This window comes from Dermacentor variabilis, chromosome 8, assembly GCF_050947875.1.
Source record: "Dermacentor variabilis isolate Ectoservices chromosome 8, ASM5094787v1, whole genome shotgun sequence".
Taxonomy (NCBI): domain Eukaryota; kingdom Metazoa; phylum Arthropoda; class Arachnida; order Ixodida; family Ixodidae; genus Dermacentor; species Dermacentor variabilis.
In genome coordinates this window covers 96,467,868-96,483,858 of record NC_134575.1, presented here as the reverse complement: position 1 = coordinate 96,483,858, position 15,991 = coordinate 96,467,868, and the positions used below count along the sequence as shown (strand labels likewise).

Sequence of the window (15,991 nt, the reverse complement as noted above, 5' to 3'; positions counted from 1 at the left end):
TTAAAGAATACTGGGTTACCAGAGAAGTGGACAGCAGCAACATCTTGTGGCTCTCTGTCCAATCACAACATGTCAGCAACAATATTTTTTTTACAGTATGGGTGTATGTAGTTCCCGACTCTTTACGCCAGGACGCTAATTAGTACATGTTTTATAATTTCAAGAGTAGGTCTTGTGTCTTCTGATCAAACTCTGCGCCACAAGACGGCGCAACGAATGCAGTTTCTAATATTTGCATCCCTGTTAAAAGCTGGTATTGCCTTAAATGGTAATACACATATCGACAATATACATGTACCGAAAAGCACTAGTGCCATCACCAGTTAGTTGCATGTAAGCACAGATTTTATTTGACACGGGATTAACTTGTACATGAAGAGGGGTGACTAAATATACTACAATGAGGAAAGACACCTTAATTAAACGACCAAAGTGTATACAAGCACAGGAAAAATGTACATTTGTCTTTGACAGTTGCGTTTGGATAATGGTGTGCCCACGCAGACTCTCTCCTCTCATGACAATCACAGATTCGTCGAGTTTTTATGACAGGTTCACCAGTTCATGAAGTGTGGATGTTCACCCTTTTGACATATCACAGCAGTTCACGCACGCCACAGCCCAAAACTACAAACATGCACACACAATAGGAACAAATGTTTCACTCGAAGAGTTGCACAGAAAAAAAGGAAATCCCACTGTCTGAAACACTAGTGACAAACATCTCAGTTCCAAAATTCTTTCTGCGCCTGTACAATGTCCCTCAGTTCCATTTTTGGAATCCCAAGTATGGGTGTGTAAATACAGGGTTTTCATCATTTGCACAATGCAAAAATAATCATGTTCATTGCGGTTTCAAAAACAAAAATGTGTCACAGCACAGAAGTAGGTTTCTTAAAGCTCATGTTGCACATTGTACAGAGAAAATGAGGATGAAGCATCAAATGAACAAGTGCAATATCCCTAACCTACATGATCTCAGATTGGTTGTGACAGACTATTATGAGTTTCCTTTTTGCAAAGCCACATAAGAAGGCAACTCAAAATGTATAACGAAACTGCCCACATATATAATATAATCTATGGTATCTCGGGCTGCAAATGCATTTTTCAGGTGCTTTTCCAGTAAGATGCAATATAGCTATTCTCAAATGTACTTGAGGACAACTCCTCTTGAGGACTGACATGCCCTAGAGCCACTAGAAGTGTAATTTTCGCTACAGTCCACACCAGCGCACAAAAGAAGTGACATAACATAGAAGAGTGCTGTGTATGTCTTGTTGTCAAACCCCTTGATTTACGCACTGTTATTAGTAGGCCAAATTTGCGAAAGAGACAACAATCAAGAAAGCACTGTGAATATTAGCAATAGCTGTGGTCCTTTTTGGTAGTTCCTTACACTACACAGCGTAGTTGGCCAAAAAGGGCCAATTACACTCTCTGTAGAGCCTTTAAGAGCAGGAACATTTGCAGCACACCAAATAATGTATGAAGCTCTCTGGCAACACCAGACGACCACACCTTCAACCAAGTATGAGGCTGCCGAGGCCTCAACTTGCAAGTGAGATGCAAGATGCTGTCCACTTCCTGTGTACATCCACCTTCATTCATTCTTTCCTGTTGCCAGCCAAAACTTGTTTTCAGCATCTAGAGGGTGAAGTAATGTGCCTGAAATATGTTCGGTTATGAAGCGATTCATGAGGTATTTATAGTGCCCCACTTTTCTAAATCACAAAGGCATGGAGACCTCGAGAAGAGAGACTTCCTTATCGTGTAATACAAAACAATTCACTCACATTGTGCTATTATGAATGGTGGAAAATTGTGCGGTGCTGTTACTGTCCGAGGATGCTTTGATCACTATGTGAGCCAGGACAAAAATCAATGGCACTGAATGTGGAGCCCTCTTATTATTTTTTTTGCAGCATAGTTGTTAGCCAGGCTTGTTGGTATGGCAACATAACGCGGCAAAACAGAAAGAAAATGGAACAGAGATTACGAAAACGGTCGACACATGCACTGCTAACCTGACATAGCTCGTGTTATCCGTTTCTCTCATCTTTGTCCCATTTTTGCACTTCTTGCCATATTATGTCCTTTTAGCACCGTACGTAAGAAGGTAAAAGTGAAACGGACAATGCTCAGCAACATGTTCTGTAGAAAAGAACCCATTACATGATCACTGCAAGATTTAAAAAGATTCCAAGAATGCGCAAGACATCCCAACACTAGCGAAAAACTGAACACTCACAACACTTTTCACATCCGCTATGAGCTATAGTGAGTAAGCCTTGTGCATCAACATCTGCACACACAAATTTGAACAACCTGCTCAATGACCTGTGCCAAAGGCATTCATCAAACACAACCTTATGTTGTGGCTCAAAATGTTTGTGTATACCAAGCATGCATCTCACCCACAATGTGGCTCGCTAATTGGCTGGAGTTTAAGATTTAAAAGTCTCAAGCAGGGACATGTTATCGAAATGATCCCATGATAATCAATTCTACAAAGAAACTGTGAGGGAGATAGCAATGTTTCCCGTTTGTTTGGAAAGAAAGAGAATGAAACACTGAACACAAGTTTTCTTTGCTTCCCAAGAATCTCGCAACCTGCGATGGCAGCGATTTACAAGACAATGGCGACAGCCTAATTTTTCAAACTTTGAAGCAAAGGGCAGTCTTGCGCAGATATAGTACCGAGACGTAGTTAATTTTCAAGACAGCCAAGCTCTGGAGGTGATTATGATGGCACACTTCAACAGAACCCAGTTTATGCAAAACAAACAGTCGGAGATATCATGCAGTGAGAAAGCTTTCTATAATAATAAGGTAAATCGCATGACTATGTAAGGACATGCCTTGCCCGTAAGACATGGCAACAGGATATAAATTATGCACATCAGGAGAAATGTGTAACGCCTTCAATTGGGCTAAGATTATATGACTGAGAAGTGGCTGCAAAAGTATTGAGGAATAACAAATGAAGTCACCAGCTGCAATCCTACCTTCGAGTGGGGTCAATTGGACCTTTCCAGCAATGGCAGACTGTCACTTAAGTTGTTCATTTTTCTCAAAAATTTGAAGGAGCATTGTCAGTGAAACGTAACATGGCGAATGCCTCTGCTCTGATACTGCATCAAGGACAGTAGCAACGGAGAACATGTTAGACCTCGCAAGAGGTGCTCTGCAAGTCAAAAGCCAATTCCTATGGCAAGTTTTCGTTGGCTGCACAGTGAACGAGACGCAAAAGTAGGGTTGCCACTTGTGTGGTTTTTGAGTGGCACTACCAGCCTTACGTAGACGTCGTCTTTTGCAGGATAAACCCGACATACATTTACTCATTTTCCCCTTGCCCTTGTGTCAACAAATGAAAAATGCATGCTGCGAGAACAACTCCAGTTTCACAGGGAATTACGAAACAAACTAAAATGCAGGTTATGCTTGAGTTCTTAAGACCAAACACGGGTACAGGTCCAACAGTGCATTTTGAAGTTTATAATAAGCACGACTGCCACACATATTCCAACAGCCTTTCGTAAAGTGGCATAAACACGAAGCATAACAATTACGGAAAAGTTTCGATTCAGGTTGTACATAAGTATTTTTCACAACTTGCTTTTTGTTTAAATGATATTTGCCTCTCCACCCTATTTATTGCCTGTCTTTTTTGTCTAACATAGGTTGCAAGTCTACACATGAAGCGCATGCTCAGGTTTCAGTGTTTGGCCATCGCTAAGTGTGCGAGATTTGTCCGACCAACACGCAGTGTAGAAACTTCATTTATTACTATCTGTGTTCTAACCACTCTACCTTACCCAACCGTCATTCATTATCCTTGAGAGGCAGCTATAAAGTCAGACTACGAGGCCAGAATAAAATGTACATTGAAAAAGATTGAGCACAATAGCATTTACACATACTCGATCGAAAATACGATGCAGCATCAATGCATTGCCGACTGGGAAACACACTCCTATACCTAAAGCATATTAGAGTATGGATCGCACCAGAACAACACACTTGTGAATGCCAGAACAAACCTGTATTCTAGCTCGTTCTTACCCGCTCATGTTTCTTTTTGGTCTGACAGCAGCCCAGTTCAATGCAGTAAATGACAACTGAGTTTCAGTAGACAAAGACCGCGACTTAATTACAAGCACTCTAATCAACAATTCCTTGACGTCATTGTTACCAGATGGACACAATGAATGGCATTGTATAAAACTGTCGATTCCTCAGAAGACTGCTGGAAGGCTAAGTTACAGCCTGAGCAGGGTGTTCAAATCAAATGAAAAAGAGAACTGAGAAGGAGAGAGCCTTTCATAATAAGTGTAGTACACCTCTCAGTTCACAGACGTCACTCGGAGCATGAGCAAGCAAAACAATGCAATCAAAACACACATACGTGCACAATCTTGCTACTCGAAGTGCAGCTTTCAAGCACTTCTGTATTCTTTGAACACCTCAACTTGTCTGAATTTGTCTATGCAAATCTGACCGAACACCAACACAAATGGCATCTCACAACACGGGGAGTGTCTAGCCAAGGACTACAGATGTCATTTTATCCACAATCTGTTCGACAATTTCCACAGTTGCGTTTGCAAACACGCACGACATTTAACAAATAAACGCAACAGAGATTCACACAATTTTGGTACTAAAAACAAGGCTCCATTATCAACAGCAGCAGCTACTGATAGTTTTGATCATTGTGCGTCAGGGATATACGACAGTAGCATCAACATAGCACCCAAAAATAAAATATTGTGGCGATGCATAACATTCTGGTGGTGGATGGTGAGTGCTGCACCGACACGGAGCACCTAAGCAATATTTTATCTCTGAGGTATGCATGCCTATTTATGCATCTTCTTTTAATAGAGGAAGGCCTGATACATGTTGTCAGTAACTTTAGTTGAAAAATACAGATGAAGTCGAGCAAGTTAATTTTGTCTAAATATCAGCTGTCTGTTTTCTGTACATAAAGAACTGTCACGCTGCACCGCTATTAAAGCCTAATGAAGACAAACTTTGGCAGGTTGCTTAATGGTTGTGGAAAAAAGAAAAAGCATTTCGGGGAATAGCATGGAAGACACAGGTGCCACAATACCTGTGTCTATGTGCTTCAAACGCTGCTTTCTCTTACATGCAATCAACTGGGAGCTAACTACCAAACTTATCACTCGCCTACAAATGGAAAGCCATGTGAAAAAAAAAACTGACAACAGGTCAGCAAATTTCGAGATAGAAACTCTGCTTACGGATTAACGAACAAGCGACCTGTTAATGTTACCAAGACCAGTTGCCCGCTGATGTGTATCTGGTTGATCTCTTGCGCACTAGACTCATTCGCGTCATCTCACGTCATGGCTAAGCTAGCAAATCACAGGCATCGACCAATTGATGCTGATGCTACTGGAACGACGCCATTCTCCAGAGACAGAAAAAAGCTCGTGGAGCAAAGTACATCACCACTCGAAGATATGGCAAAACAACTACTAGCATGCAAATATAAGAGGTGCCTAAATGGAATGGCCCACAAAAAACACCAGCAAGTGTGACAAGGAAAGAAACAGATCAACAGGCCAGCAAACAATATAACCACCAGAGTCAGCTTCCAAGCCAAGCCAAATTCCCTGGCCAGATGTAGCCTGCAGCAGAATCAGGTGAGCTTCTCGGTCTCTGCTGTGTCCTGCGCGTCGCCGGATGCATCACAGTTCGTAGCCTGAACTGGGTATAGGCCCGGCTGTGACGGGAAACGTTGGATGTGCATGTTATCTCCCTGGAGAAAGAAGAAGAAAGAAATTATTATGAAGGATCAGCGAGGCAGAACCTCGGTGTCACCATTTATTAGGGCTCTGAAATGCTTTTCTCTGAAACCTGAGCAATATGCTGGAATACGTGTCATGCCCTTTGAGGAACATATTTCCAAACACATTTTATTGCGGTAGCAATTATATGGACACCCCAGGCGCATTTCTGCCGTCGGCGTGAGGTTCCATATGAGTGAAAGTGTGTGAGGGTGAGCCGGCAAACGCGCTTCAATCTTGCGTATGCGAGCGAGGAACATGGCCTGAATGCGTGCCCTCTTCTGTGGCACGTGAGGCAAGGGGAGTCAGGCGAGAGAGGAGGGACGTTCTTCTCCAGCGGCTGCAACGGTGTCCCGACATCCTCCTTTGCCACCGCTCCGTACAGAGTGGAGACATCATGGCGTCTACTATGGTGTTGGCCACGCAAATCGCGGACGCCGTAGTAGACACCTTTGGCAGACGCTGTAGGGACAGGTTGCCAGCGCTCATGCATCTTGAAAGCAATCTGTGACGTGGCCAAAATGCGCACCTGCGCAGGCCTCATCTACAGAGCGATCTGTAGCAGAGTGCGCATAGTGCCGGTAGCTTCGTATATGCTGTGCTTTTGATTTTCATTCGCTTTGAAGCAACAGATGCACGGAGGTCAATTGGATTCCTAACTCCAGCGTTTTCACCGACAGTTTCTACTGTTATCGAGTGAGATGTGTTCACGTTTACCTGTGGGCGTGTGACACCGTGCTGGTTAATTTAGTTAAAACACGTTGACGGGCTAGTCGGTTTGATTAGATGAGAGAATGGGTAAACATGACTGAACAAGGACGTAGAAAGAAGCAGACACGCAAAGACAGCATTGTCTCTGTGTGTCTGTTTCTTTCTACGTCCTCGTTGAGTCACGTTTACACATTCTAACATTGCTAATTTAGTTAGTAATTGGATGTTCACAAGTTTGTATGGCCGATAAAACTACTACCCTTACTTCGTACAGCTATCTACTAGTTTACTATCGCAATCGGTGCTTCTCCTTTTGGGCGGAACTGCGATTTTTTTTTAATGGACCCAAAATGTGTGAATTTGAAAATTCGTAAGATCCTGCGAACACTACACTAAGCGGAAAAGGGGGTGGGGGCAGGGGGGACTGCACATACTTTTTTGAAGCTTGCCCCCCCTGAGCACACAACTTTCAGGGATATATACGAACTTTATAAGCAATGATTTACCTTTAGATGCAGCCCACACGCAGCACAAAACTTGGCATAGCAAATATACTGGCCTGCGACAGACTGTCTTTGGTGTTGCCGATTTTGACTGCTTCAGGAGCTGATCTGTACAAGTTTGCTTGAAGTAACCCTCCAATGTCCTTTTACGATCAGAGGCTTCGCAAAAGAAGGTTTGGAAACAGATGAGCGAAACTTTTTCTCGAAGAGAATTCATTACATTTGATGCAGCATTTGTAAAATTGCACAAGCCCAATTTGATAAACTCTGCTGAAATTTTGGGAGAGTTGGCAGGTATGCAATATGGTATGGTATAACCAATTTGATGCTTACTATCCCCATTCCCATTCACCTTATGGGTTCCTCTAGGCAATGACAGCAATGGTAACAATGCTCTAGATTTTGCTCATTTCCTTCCCTTTTACAGCGAAGCTGTTAGCCTCTAGTTGGCTGGAATTTTTCGTGGCATGCTTGCCCAAAAACAAATGGTAGTTGGAAGGCTGTGTTCGAGTTTCCATTTAGCAGGATTAGATTTTCTCATATATTCGAATTTCCATCTGATGCTATCATGCCTGCAGGTTGTGTGTGAGCTATATCTCAAAAATTCAATTAGTTCAATGACCCAATTGTGCTAGGCAAAGGGCCTACAAGAATGAGGTTGTATGCTGTGCAAACAGTACCGCCACCGAGCGGCCGCAGCCACTCAGACTGACATCAACGGCAGCTGGAAAAGGGTTTTGTCTTTTCAGTTTCCGTGTTGCAGTTTTATGGTATCTCATATATTTGAATATTAATCCGAAGGTATCATGTCTGCAGCGTGTGCGTAAGCCGTACTTTATGGATATTCCGACAGAATTTACTATTAAACATTCATTTAGTTCAATAACGCACTTGCACTTGGCAGAGGGCCTAGAAGAATGAGGATACATGCTGCACTTCTGTGCAGATGCGCGCGCACGTGACATGCATCGCTTCGGGTGGTGGTGCTTGTGTAATGCCATCTAACGTCGGCAACAGCCTTGCTGTACATTCACTTCCACTGGGTTTATTGGAGGCAAATTTTTTTTTTCTGTCTTCCCGCAGTGCACTTAGGGTAATCCTCCGAGGTTGCAGTCAGCAGACAAAAATGCCGCAGAGTGACAAAGCAGTGGGGATAGGATGGGCAGGACATATTAACTGCCACTTTCTTGCCATCCTAGAATGCCTAGAGGGGTGTGCATCCATGTGTGAGCTTCTTCTCATCATGATGAGCTAAACGAGAACAAGGTAAAAGCTGAAGCCACTGTTTCGACAAGTGAACTTGTCTTTTTCGAGGTGACATACGCTTTCCTCAGCACAGTATATATAGGTACCCCCACCCTACCCTACCTATAGGTACTGTGCCGAGGAATGCATATGTCGCTTTGAAAAGGACAAGTCCACTTGTCAAAACATTGGCTTCTGCTTTTACCTTATCCTTGTGTTGCTCATCATCTTGAATTTTCATCTGCAACTTTCCTTGTGCTTTCGCTCTTTTTCTCATAAGTAAATCATGGTTGTTAGTGATCAGCCAATGGTTAGTAATAGGTCAATCGTCTGGCCTTTATGGGCCATCACACCTGCTAAGAATTTGCCGACGTTGCGTGGAGCACAAAATAAGAAAAATATGTTTTAAGAAATTTTTTTAATTTGTGCACTCTCTCAATTATACATGCACAGACATCAGAAACACCACCAATAGATTGAGACAATGGTAAAACATTACACAAATTTGCCTACAGATGAGAGGAGTTTTGGCAGCAAGAAATCATAAGCCTTCCAGTCTTTCAACTGCAAACACTGCTTTGTCGTATTGGCGAGTGATGGTGCTGCTGTGCTGTTTTGCCATAGCAGTGACGGAAGACACCACCATTCCTTTACAGCAAGTTTAATAACTTTTTATTAGAACCTGCTGCAGGCAATGTGCAGTTTATATTTACGGAGGTCGAAGCCAGCCTAAGTAATGCGTGCAAACATGACGTTATGATAAATGAACGAAAAAGGTGCTACTTTTGTACCAATTTTCAGAATGAATTAGCAAACAATATAGATGGTAGAGTCAAGCATCAAGGCGCTTCTAATTATGGAACACTCAGCAGATGCCCTTCCCAGTTTTCATGACTCATAAATGTGGTACAGTGCACTCCATATCATGGAACACACTACAAGCAGGAACAAAAATTTTTTAAATATTAACAAAAGTGACTGGACAAGCATGAAATTTACGTGTTTGCAAGTTCTCCTGTCTACCCCCCCCTCTTTTTTTGTTGTTGTTGTTTGTCCTTGACTACACTATTCCCTCCGTTTTGCAAAACTGACACACCAACTCGACCAACTTTCAGATGTGTTAAAAGAGACGATGCTTGAGCTCCGGAGCTCCTATCTAAATACATAGCAATGAAGAAATCATTTTTCTTGTCATCCACAGCACCAATATTGATGAGCTTTGTTATATTTAAAGGAAAATTTCAAATCTAGTCGCTGTAGTAAGTGGATTTTCAGTTTATGCCATATCTATGTTATTTAGAAATTGCAAAGATAAAGAAAAACAACTCTAAATATCAAGTTTACAACGATGCAACTGAGCAACAAGAAAAATATCACAGTTCTGTAAACTTGACCTAATAACACATCTAAAGCAGGCAAAATTGATGTATTATACACCACTCTGAAATACACCACTAGTTTGAGAGTATGACTTGCAAAACACGGTAAACATTGTAACAAATTCCCATAAGCTGTAAACTCGTATGTTAAATTTGCTTGAGATGCTCTAAGGATGCATTTAAAGAACTGCAATATCTGTTTTTGATGCAGAGTTATGGATTTGTAAACCTTGTGGTCCTATTTTTTATCTTGCTGATTTTAAGCATTTCCCCGTACAAGACATTTAGTCCTAAGATTCTGTTTCCTTCTCGGAAGCATTTAACGTTTTCAAAGGCAACAAATCTCAATCAAATTGGTCACGTGGCTGTCTCATAAAAGCGTATTTGAGTTTTACATGTAGTATGCTGTATACTTGAATAGGAAAATTGGAGTTAACCGCGAGCTAGAACTTCCCCTTCAGCCCTATCCCCCTTAATTGTAAAAAAGGATATGGTATGCCCTTCAGGAATAGCACATCAAGCTACCTGGCAACAATACAATTGAACCTCGATGTAACACCCACATATGTAACAAATTTTATATGCAAAATCTGCAATGTGATTTTTGTGCCGATATCAGTATATGCGTACAACAAATATCGCACATAACAAATGTATTTTTGTGTCAGATGCGAGTTTATTAAAACAAAGTTCGCCTACATGTTTACAATTCCATGCACAGAAAAAAAGAGAGCTGTAAAGCCTTGGAAGGTTTGCTATACTATAACTGGTGATGGCAATATCAGCTTCCTGTGTCTCGCACATGCACGAAGTCGGGTCAGTAATATTACCGACAGTCCATTAACTTGCTAATACGGGACCGTTAATTAATGGCAACGGTTACTCTTGAAATGCATTGCAAAGGCGCCTGTGCATGGCTTGCACCTAAGGGAAGCAACAACTGTCCAGACTGTGTCTTAAGGTTCTATGCAGAATGGTAAAAAAATCGCATTTCACAACAATAAAAATAAGCATAATTTATCCCTTAAATGAGACATTATGTTGCAATACAGCACACAAATTTGCTCACAGTGACATAAGGCGACAATCGGCCGTTCCACTGTGGCACAAGAAATTGGGGGGGGGGGGGGGGGGTGAGGCAGGAGGTAGAGGTTGTCCTTGAAACTTCGTTGTAAACTCTTAGACGAGATTAGCCTTAGACGAGATTAGACGAGACTTACCTCTCTGGCTGCCTGCTGGTTGAAGAGCTTGCACAACAAAATGGTCAGAGTGACGCCCACAAAGAGAAACATGATCCCGCTGCCTGTGGCGATGATGCCAATCCACGTTGGTATTCTGCATACCAGGAGACATTCAGCAATGTACAGAAGCTAAGACAACTGCGGACGTGCATCCAGGTTCAACATAGTACATGGAAGCAAAACACAGCATGAAACACAAGCAAAGGACAAAGAAGGTATATATACAGACAATGGCATTCTCTACCAACAACTGTTAAAAGAACAAGGCCATTACAATGCTGAGCTTTGTGGTTTTGGTCTATCTGTGTCTGAAATAACGTTCTCTGTAGGCTCTATTATTCGGTTCAGGCACAGAACTATTTTCTCCACAGTACACGTCTATCGCGCAGAAACCAATTGATCACGTTGATAAATTGTTGCTTCTTTATTTTTGTACAGATTTAATTTTTATTTCTGCTTTTCTCACACCCTTAAATTTTCTATGTGAGTGCAACAACTTCTAGAGATTCCAAATCAATTCACCGTGTCTTTGTCCCTTTCTCATAACTACTAGATTCTGCCAATGCCTTATTGTAGGTATGTGCCATGGGCCTTCAGATCAACAACTTTCAACTGTCTATGTACCTTTCAAGGCCACACATGTACACATATGTGATTTCTTGCACTCAAGATCAGCACCTTACAACTTAGTGTTTTTGCTCAATTATCATGTGAACCTTTTTGTTTTCTAGAAGAAATTTACGAAAGAATGACATGCACAATGAATTCGATAATGAAACAAAAACCTACAACCATGACAAGCTACCCCAATTGCCATTAAATATTTCTGTAATCCAATCTAATTCACATGCTGCTGCAGCTGTGTAAGCTGTGATACATAGGTTTGCGCCTGCTCCATCAGTTTGTTAGGCACTCTAGGTGTTAGAGTTGGGCTACCATGGTCTCCAAGGCATATAAGAAACTTGGTATCTTAAACTCCCTAGACTGTACCAAAGATTAGATGCTCTGGGCAATTGATAGTGACAAGGAGGTATCCAACACTTGACAAGGAGTGACATGCAGTCTACTGTAGCTCAGATACAATAAGTGTTCTTTTTCGAAGCAAAATCAAATCACCTATACTCTCTCTTACCGTGAAGACATGGTAAGTGAAAAATCAAGGGCATTACATTAATAACTTCTACAAGTACGGAAACTGCGGTGTGTGTTACAATCAAGGGCACTGTATATTTTATTTCTGGTCATGAAAACCATGTGTGTAATACAATCAAAGGTACATTAGCATTGAGCAAAATACGCTATGTGGACATTGAAACAAAAGCATGTTTAAGCAATTCTGAAACACCTTCCATCTGAGCACAACTTTCATGCATTTCGGGTATGCCAACTCATTTTACGGAAGACCAAGTAAGGTCTAGCCAATATACCTTCCTCTGGCTACAGTTCCTGCTAGTATGGTGCAACTATTCCTATGCTTAGCGACAATGCATCTTGCAAATGAGGAACACAACTTCACTGTCTGCAATGGAAGGTAATAAATCTAGACATACAATCTGATGTTAGAACAAAGGCAGAGGCATTGGCGTAGCCAGAGGGAAGGGGGGGTTTGGGAGGGTGAAACCTCCCCTGCCCCTTTTCCCACGGAACAGAAAGTTTCAGGAAGTACAGGGTAATTGAAAGTGTGGATAGACAATCAGGAGCAAACAGAAATAAAGAGAAACAGAGACCGTGAGATGGATGCAAGGAATAGAAACAAAAAAGACCATGGGGATTTACAAAATGAGAAGAAAGAAATTGGAAGGAAAATCTGTACAATAATAGGTAGAGAAGTGCCTTGCTACTTGAGGCTCAACCTGGTTGCCTGAGGATAAAAATATGCTGGAACAAATATTTGCAAGCAGATGAGGCGTGTGTATGCTGCAGCAAAAATTCGGAAATTCTTCAGCACATGCTAACCGAATGCAAAGGGATTCACCCAGTGAAACTTGTAGGTAACATACATCTTCCAGAAGCACTTGAATTTAAAGGACGGAACCATGAACTGGTCAGTAGTCGAGATAAGCAAAAGTCGTTTAGAGTATTGGTGGGAAAAAAGCAGGGAAGAGACTGATACGACCGGGTCCGTTACAGGCATAGGCGGCAGTAGAAAGTAATAGAGAAGTTTTGAGGAAGAGAAAAAAAAGATTATAAAGAGATGTATACAAAAATTCAATAAATAATCCCGTGACATTAGGGAACAAGTCATCCACAAAATTAAGATTATGTTTGAGTGAAGCTGGCAAGTCACATTCAGCAGTCTACCGGACACAGAGAAATTGCTTTCAGCAAAATGCCACACATGATGAACAATTAATATGACAACTAGGAATGCAAAAGGCAGCTTGGTGTCTCTGGCTATGTATAGCTCACGTTTGGCAGCAAAATAAAACGAAAAAATAAAAAAGATCGCTCGAGAACATGCTTGTGCATCACTGTAATGTTGTAACATCACATGTAGTTATGCATAAATCATCATAAATCAAAGTAAGGCAGATTTTTCTTCAAACATTCGCTGCAGGATGACATTCTGACCGTACTCGGCGCGATGAGCAAAGGATGTTTGGTTCTAGCTTTGAAGACACACACATATATATATATATTCGCCTTCTTTCGCTGCAGAAAAAATGAACGCATTTTAAAGCATTATAATAAACAGGAAGTTATCATTTAAGTTGCTGTTCTTATCTTTTTTCTCGAACCCTACCACAGAACACTTTGAGATCTCGTTGAGCTTGTTCTGTAACGAACTTTTCAAGTGAAATTGAAGAGCGATTACGGTGAGCAGAATCAGTGTACTGTACATAAAAACTACACAGCGCTAGACCTGAATTGACTGAAATGCGATTTTGCGAAATGCAATTCTTGGCCAGCGATGAGGCCAATCGCCAACGTCCCCTTCGTTTCCGAAACTTCACCTTAACACCACTGTGCCGGAGTCACGGAACACGGCACGCCCAAATACGCACATTTCGAGCTTAGCGCGCGGCTTTTCGCAACTGCGAGGCACACATGCGAGGAAGCCTCGCAAGTGCCCGAAAGAACGAAACAATCGCACGCTTGGCCGCCGGTGTTTTGCTCACCGCTTGATCACCTCATCCTCGCGAATGTTGGACCCGAAGAAAGCGAGCAGCAGCACGCCGGTCAGCACGAATAGAAAGCCGCTGATCAACCCGCAGAAGGACAGGTGGGCCAGGAAGCGAAACGGCTGCTTCATCTTGGTCACGGCCCGGTACAGCTTGGCGAGGGCCATTCCGGTCGCTGGTGCCCCGCCTCGCGCGGTCGCGGCAAACGGCCTCTAGAGCATAGCGTCGCGATCACTGGCGTTGGTTTGCTGAGGCGACGCAGAGAACAGAAAAGGCAGTCTCCACGGCAGTCTCGCAAGTGCCGGTCGTTCAACGAGGCCTCCTTTCGCAGGCGGGAGAAGGCGGGGCTCGCTTCGCCAAGTGAGACAGACCGAAGCACAAAACTGCGAAGGAACGGCGCCGCAGACACCGCGCACGACAGCAACTTGTCGCTCAAGGGGGCACGACGCCAAAACAAAACAACGCAACGCGCTGCCAACGGATTGGATTGGCTGGGCTTTCGACGCCGCACATCGGTCGGTTCCAGTTCACAAGCCGCGGCGCGAAACATAAACGTGCTTTCGTGTTACTACCAAAGACGTTATACAAAACTTGTGGAGTGGCAGTCCCTGCAGCCGCCTAAGAAAGCTCGTGAAGCGAGCGCGTCCCCACGAAGAGAAGAGAGTGCGACCCCAGCTCGTGAAGAGAGGCGGCCGCGGAATACACGCAGGATTCGGTTACATTCGTAGTTCCGCGATAAAAGCCCGAGAAGAAATGACACTAATCTCTGAATTCAGTAAACCAATATCAGATGTTTCAGGATGCTGAATGTGAAATTAGTATGCATTGCGTTTCTTGAGAAAATCAGCTTGACAGTATTGTACCAAAATCGAAGTGTTCTTAAAGGGAAGCTGAAGAGTCTGTCGAATTCAATAAGACGCTCATATACGGATGCGGGAACCTTATAAACCATGAAGGTAACATTTTGGGGGGATTTTTCACTTAGGAGCGACGCAATCGTCGCTTACAATTGCGCTGTAGCTCCGCCCCCCGTCAAGCGCCGCGCGCTGCTGCTGACGCTGACGACGCGAGCGGAGACCGGAAACCGCGGCTTAGTGACGTCAACACTGGTGTTCCGCTCCTTCGCAGTCTCCGCGACCGTGCCTGACCGGGCTTATTTCTGCGTGCGTGCCGTCCTAATCTGCTTCGCTCGACCCTACAATCCCTTATTTGTGTGTATATAGGAGTGGTAGTTGACGTGCGCAGCATCAATTGAACTTGTAGGCCGATCATGCCGGCGTTCTGTGCAGCCTACGCTTGCACGAACACCAGCGGCCGCAACGATGTTCCGATGCTCCATTAGTTCCTGCAAGACAAGAAGCTTTCAGCTAAGTGGGAGGCTGCTGTGAGGCGAAACAACTTCAAGCACTCAAGAACAAGTGTTGTGCTCTAACCACTTCCGTGACGATTACTAACGGAGTTTATCAATAATGCGTGCTTTGGGTTCTCCTAAAAAAAAATAGCACGCTGAATGGAAGGTGCATGTTTATCGCCCACCCTTGACGCAGGTTTCATCGCCAAGCGCCGCGAATTTTCTATTCGCACGTGTGTTGTGAAACAGCCTGCATGCAGCTACCATAACGCAGTGCAAGCGTAAAGTTTGCATGTGTTGGAAAGCCTGCTCACGCCAGGACGCTGCGCTCCCCCTTCTCTCGCACACATAGAGAAGCCGACCATCTCACGTAGCTGACGGAATTCGCCGGTTACGAGTAGCGTGCGATGGCACGCTGATGAAGGTTCTATACTACACGTGCTACAAGAGCCGGTAAACTTCTCCCGCGTTTAAACCGTCTGTGTAGATTGCCGACAGCTTTGGGGCAGCGCACAAATGCTGAAGATCGCATCACCGCTTACGTTCTACGAGGAGGCATGCAGGAACATAGCAGTAAAGTTGTTTGCCCGGAAACGTACTCACTGGAACGCTGAATGCAGCTT

The 15,991-nt window shown here is 43.4% G+C and overlaps 1 protein-coding gene across 1 annotated transcript; it reads right to left on the bottom strand.

Moving 5' to 3' along the window:
• Positions 1-327: 327 nt before the first annotated feature.
• Positions 328-14,490, bottom strand: LOC142590425 (uncharacterized). Its single transcript, XM_075702522.1, has 3 exons — positions 14,015-14,490; positions 10,875-10,989; positions 328-5,788 (listed from the first exon to the last, which is right to left on the bottom strand). Exons 1-3 carry the CDS (start codon positions 14,182-14,184, stop codon positions 5,669-5,671), a joined length of 405 nt encoding a protein of 134 aa, XP_075558637.1. The 5' UTR covers positions 14,185-14,490; the 3' UTR covers positions 328-5,668.
• Positions 14,491-15,991: the final 1,501 nt, after the last annotated feature.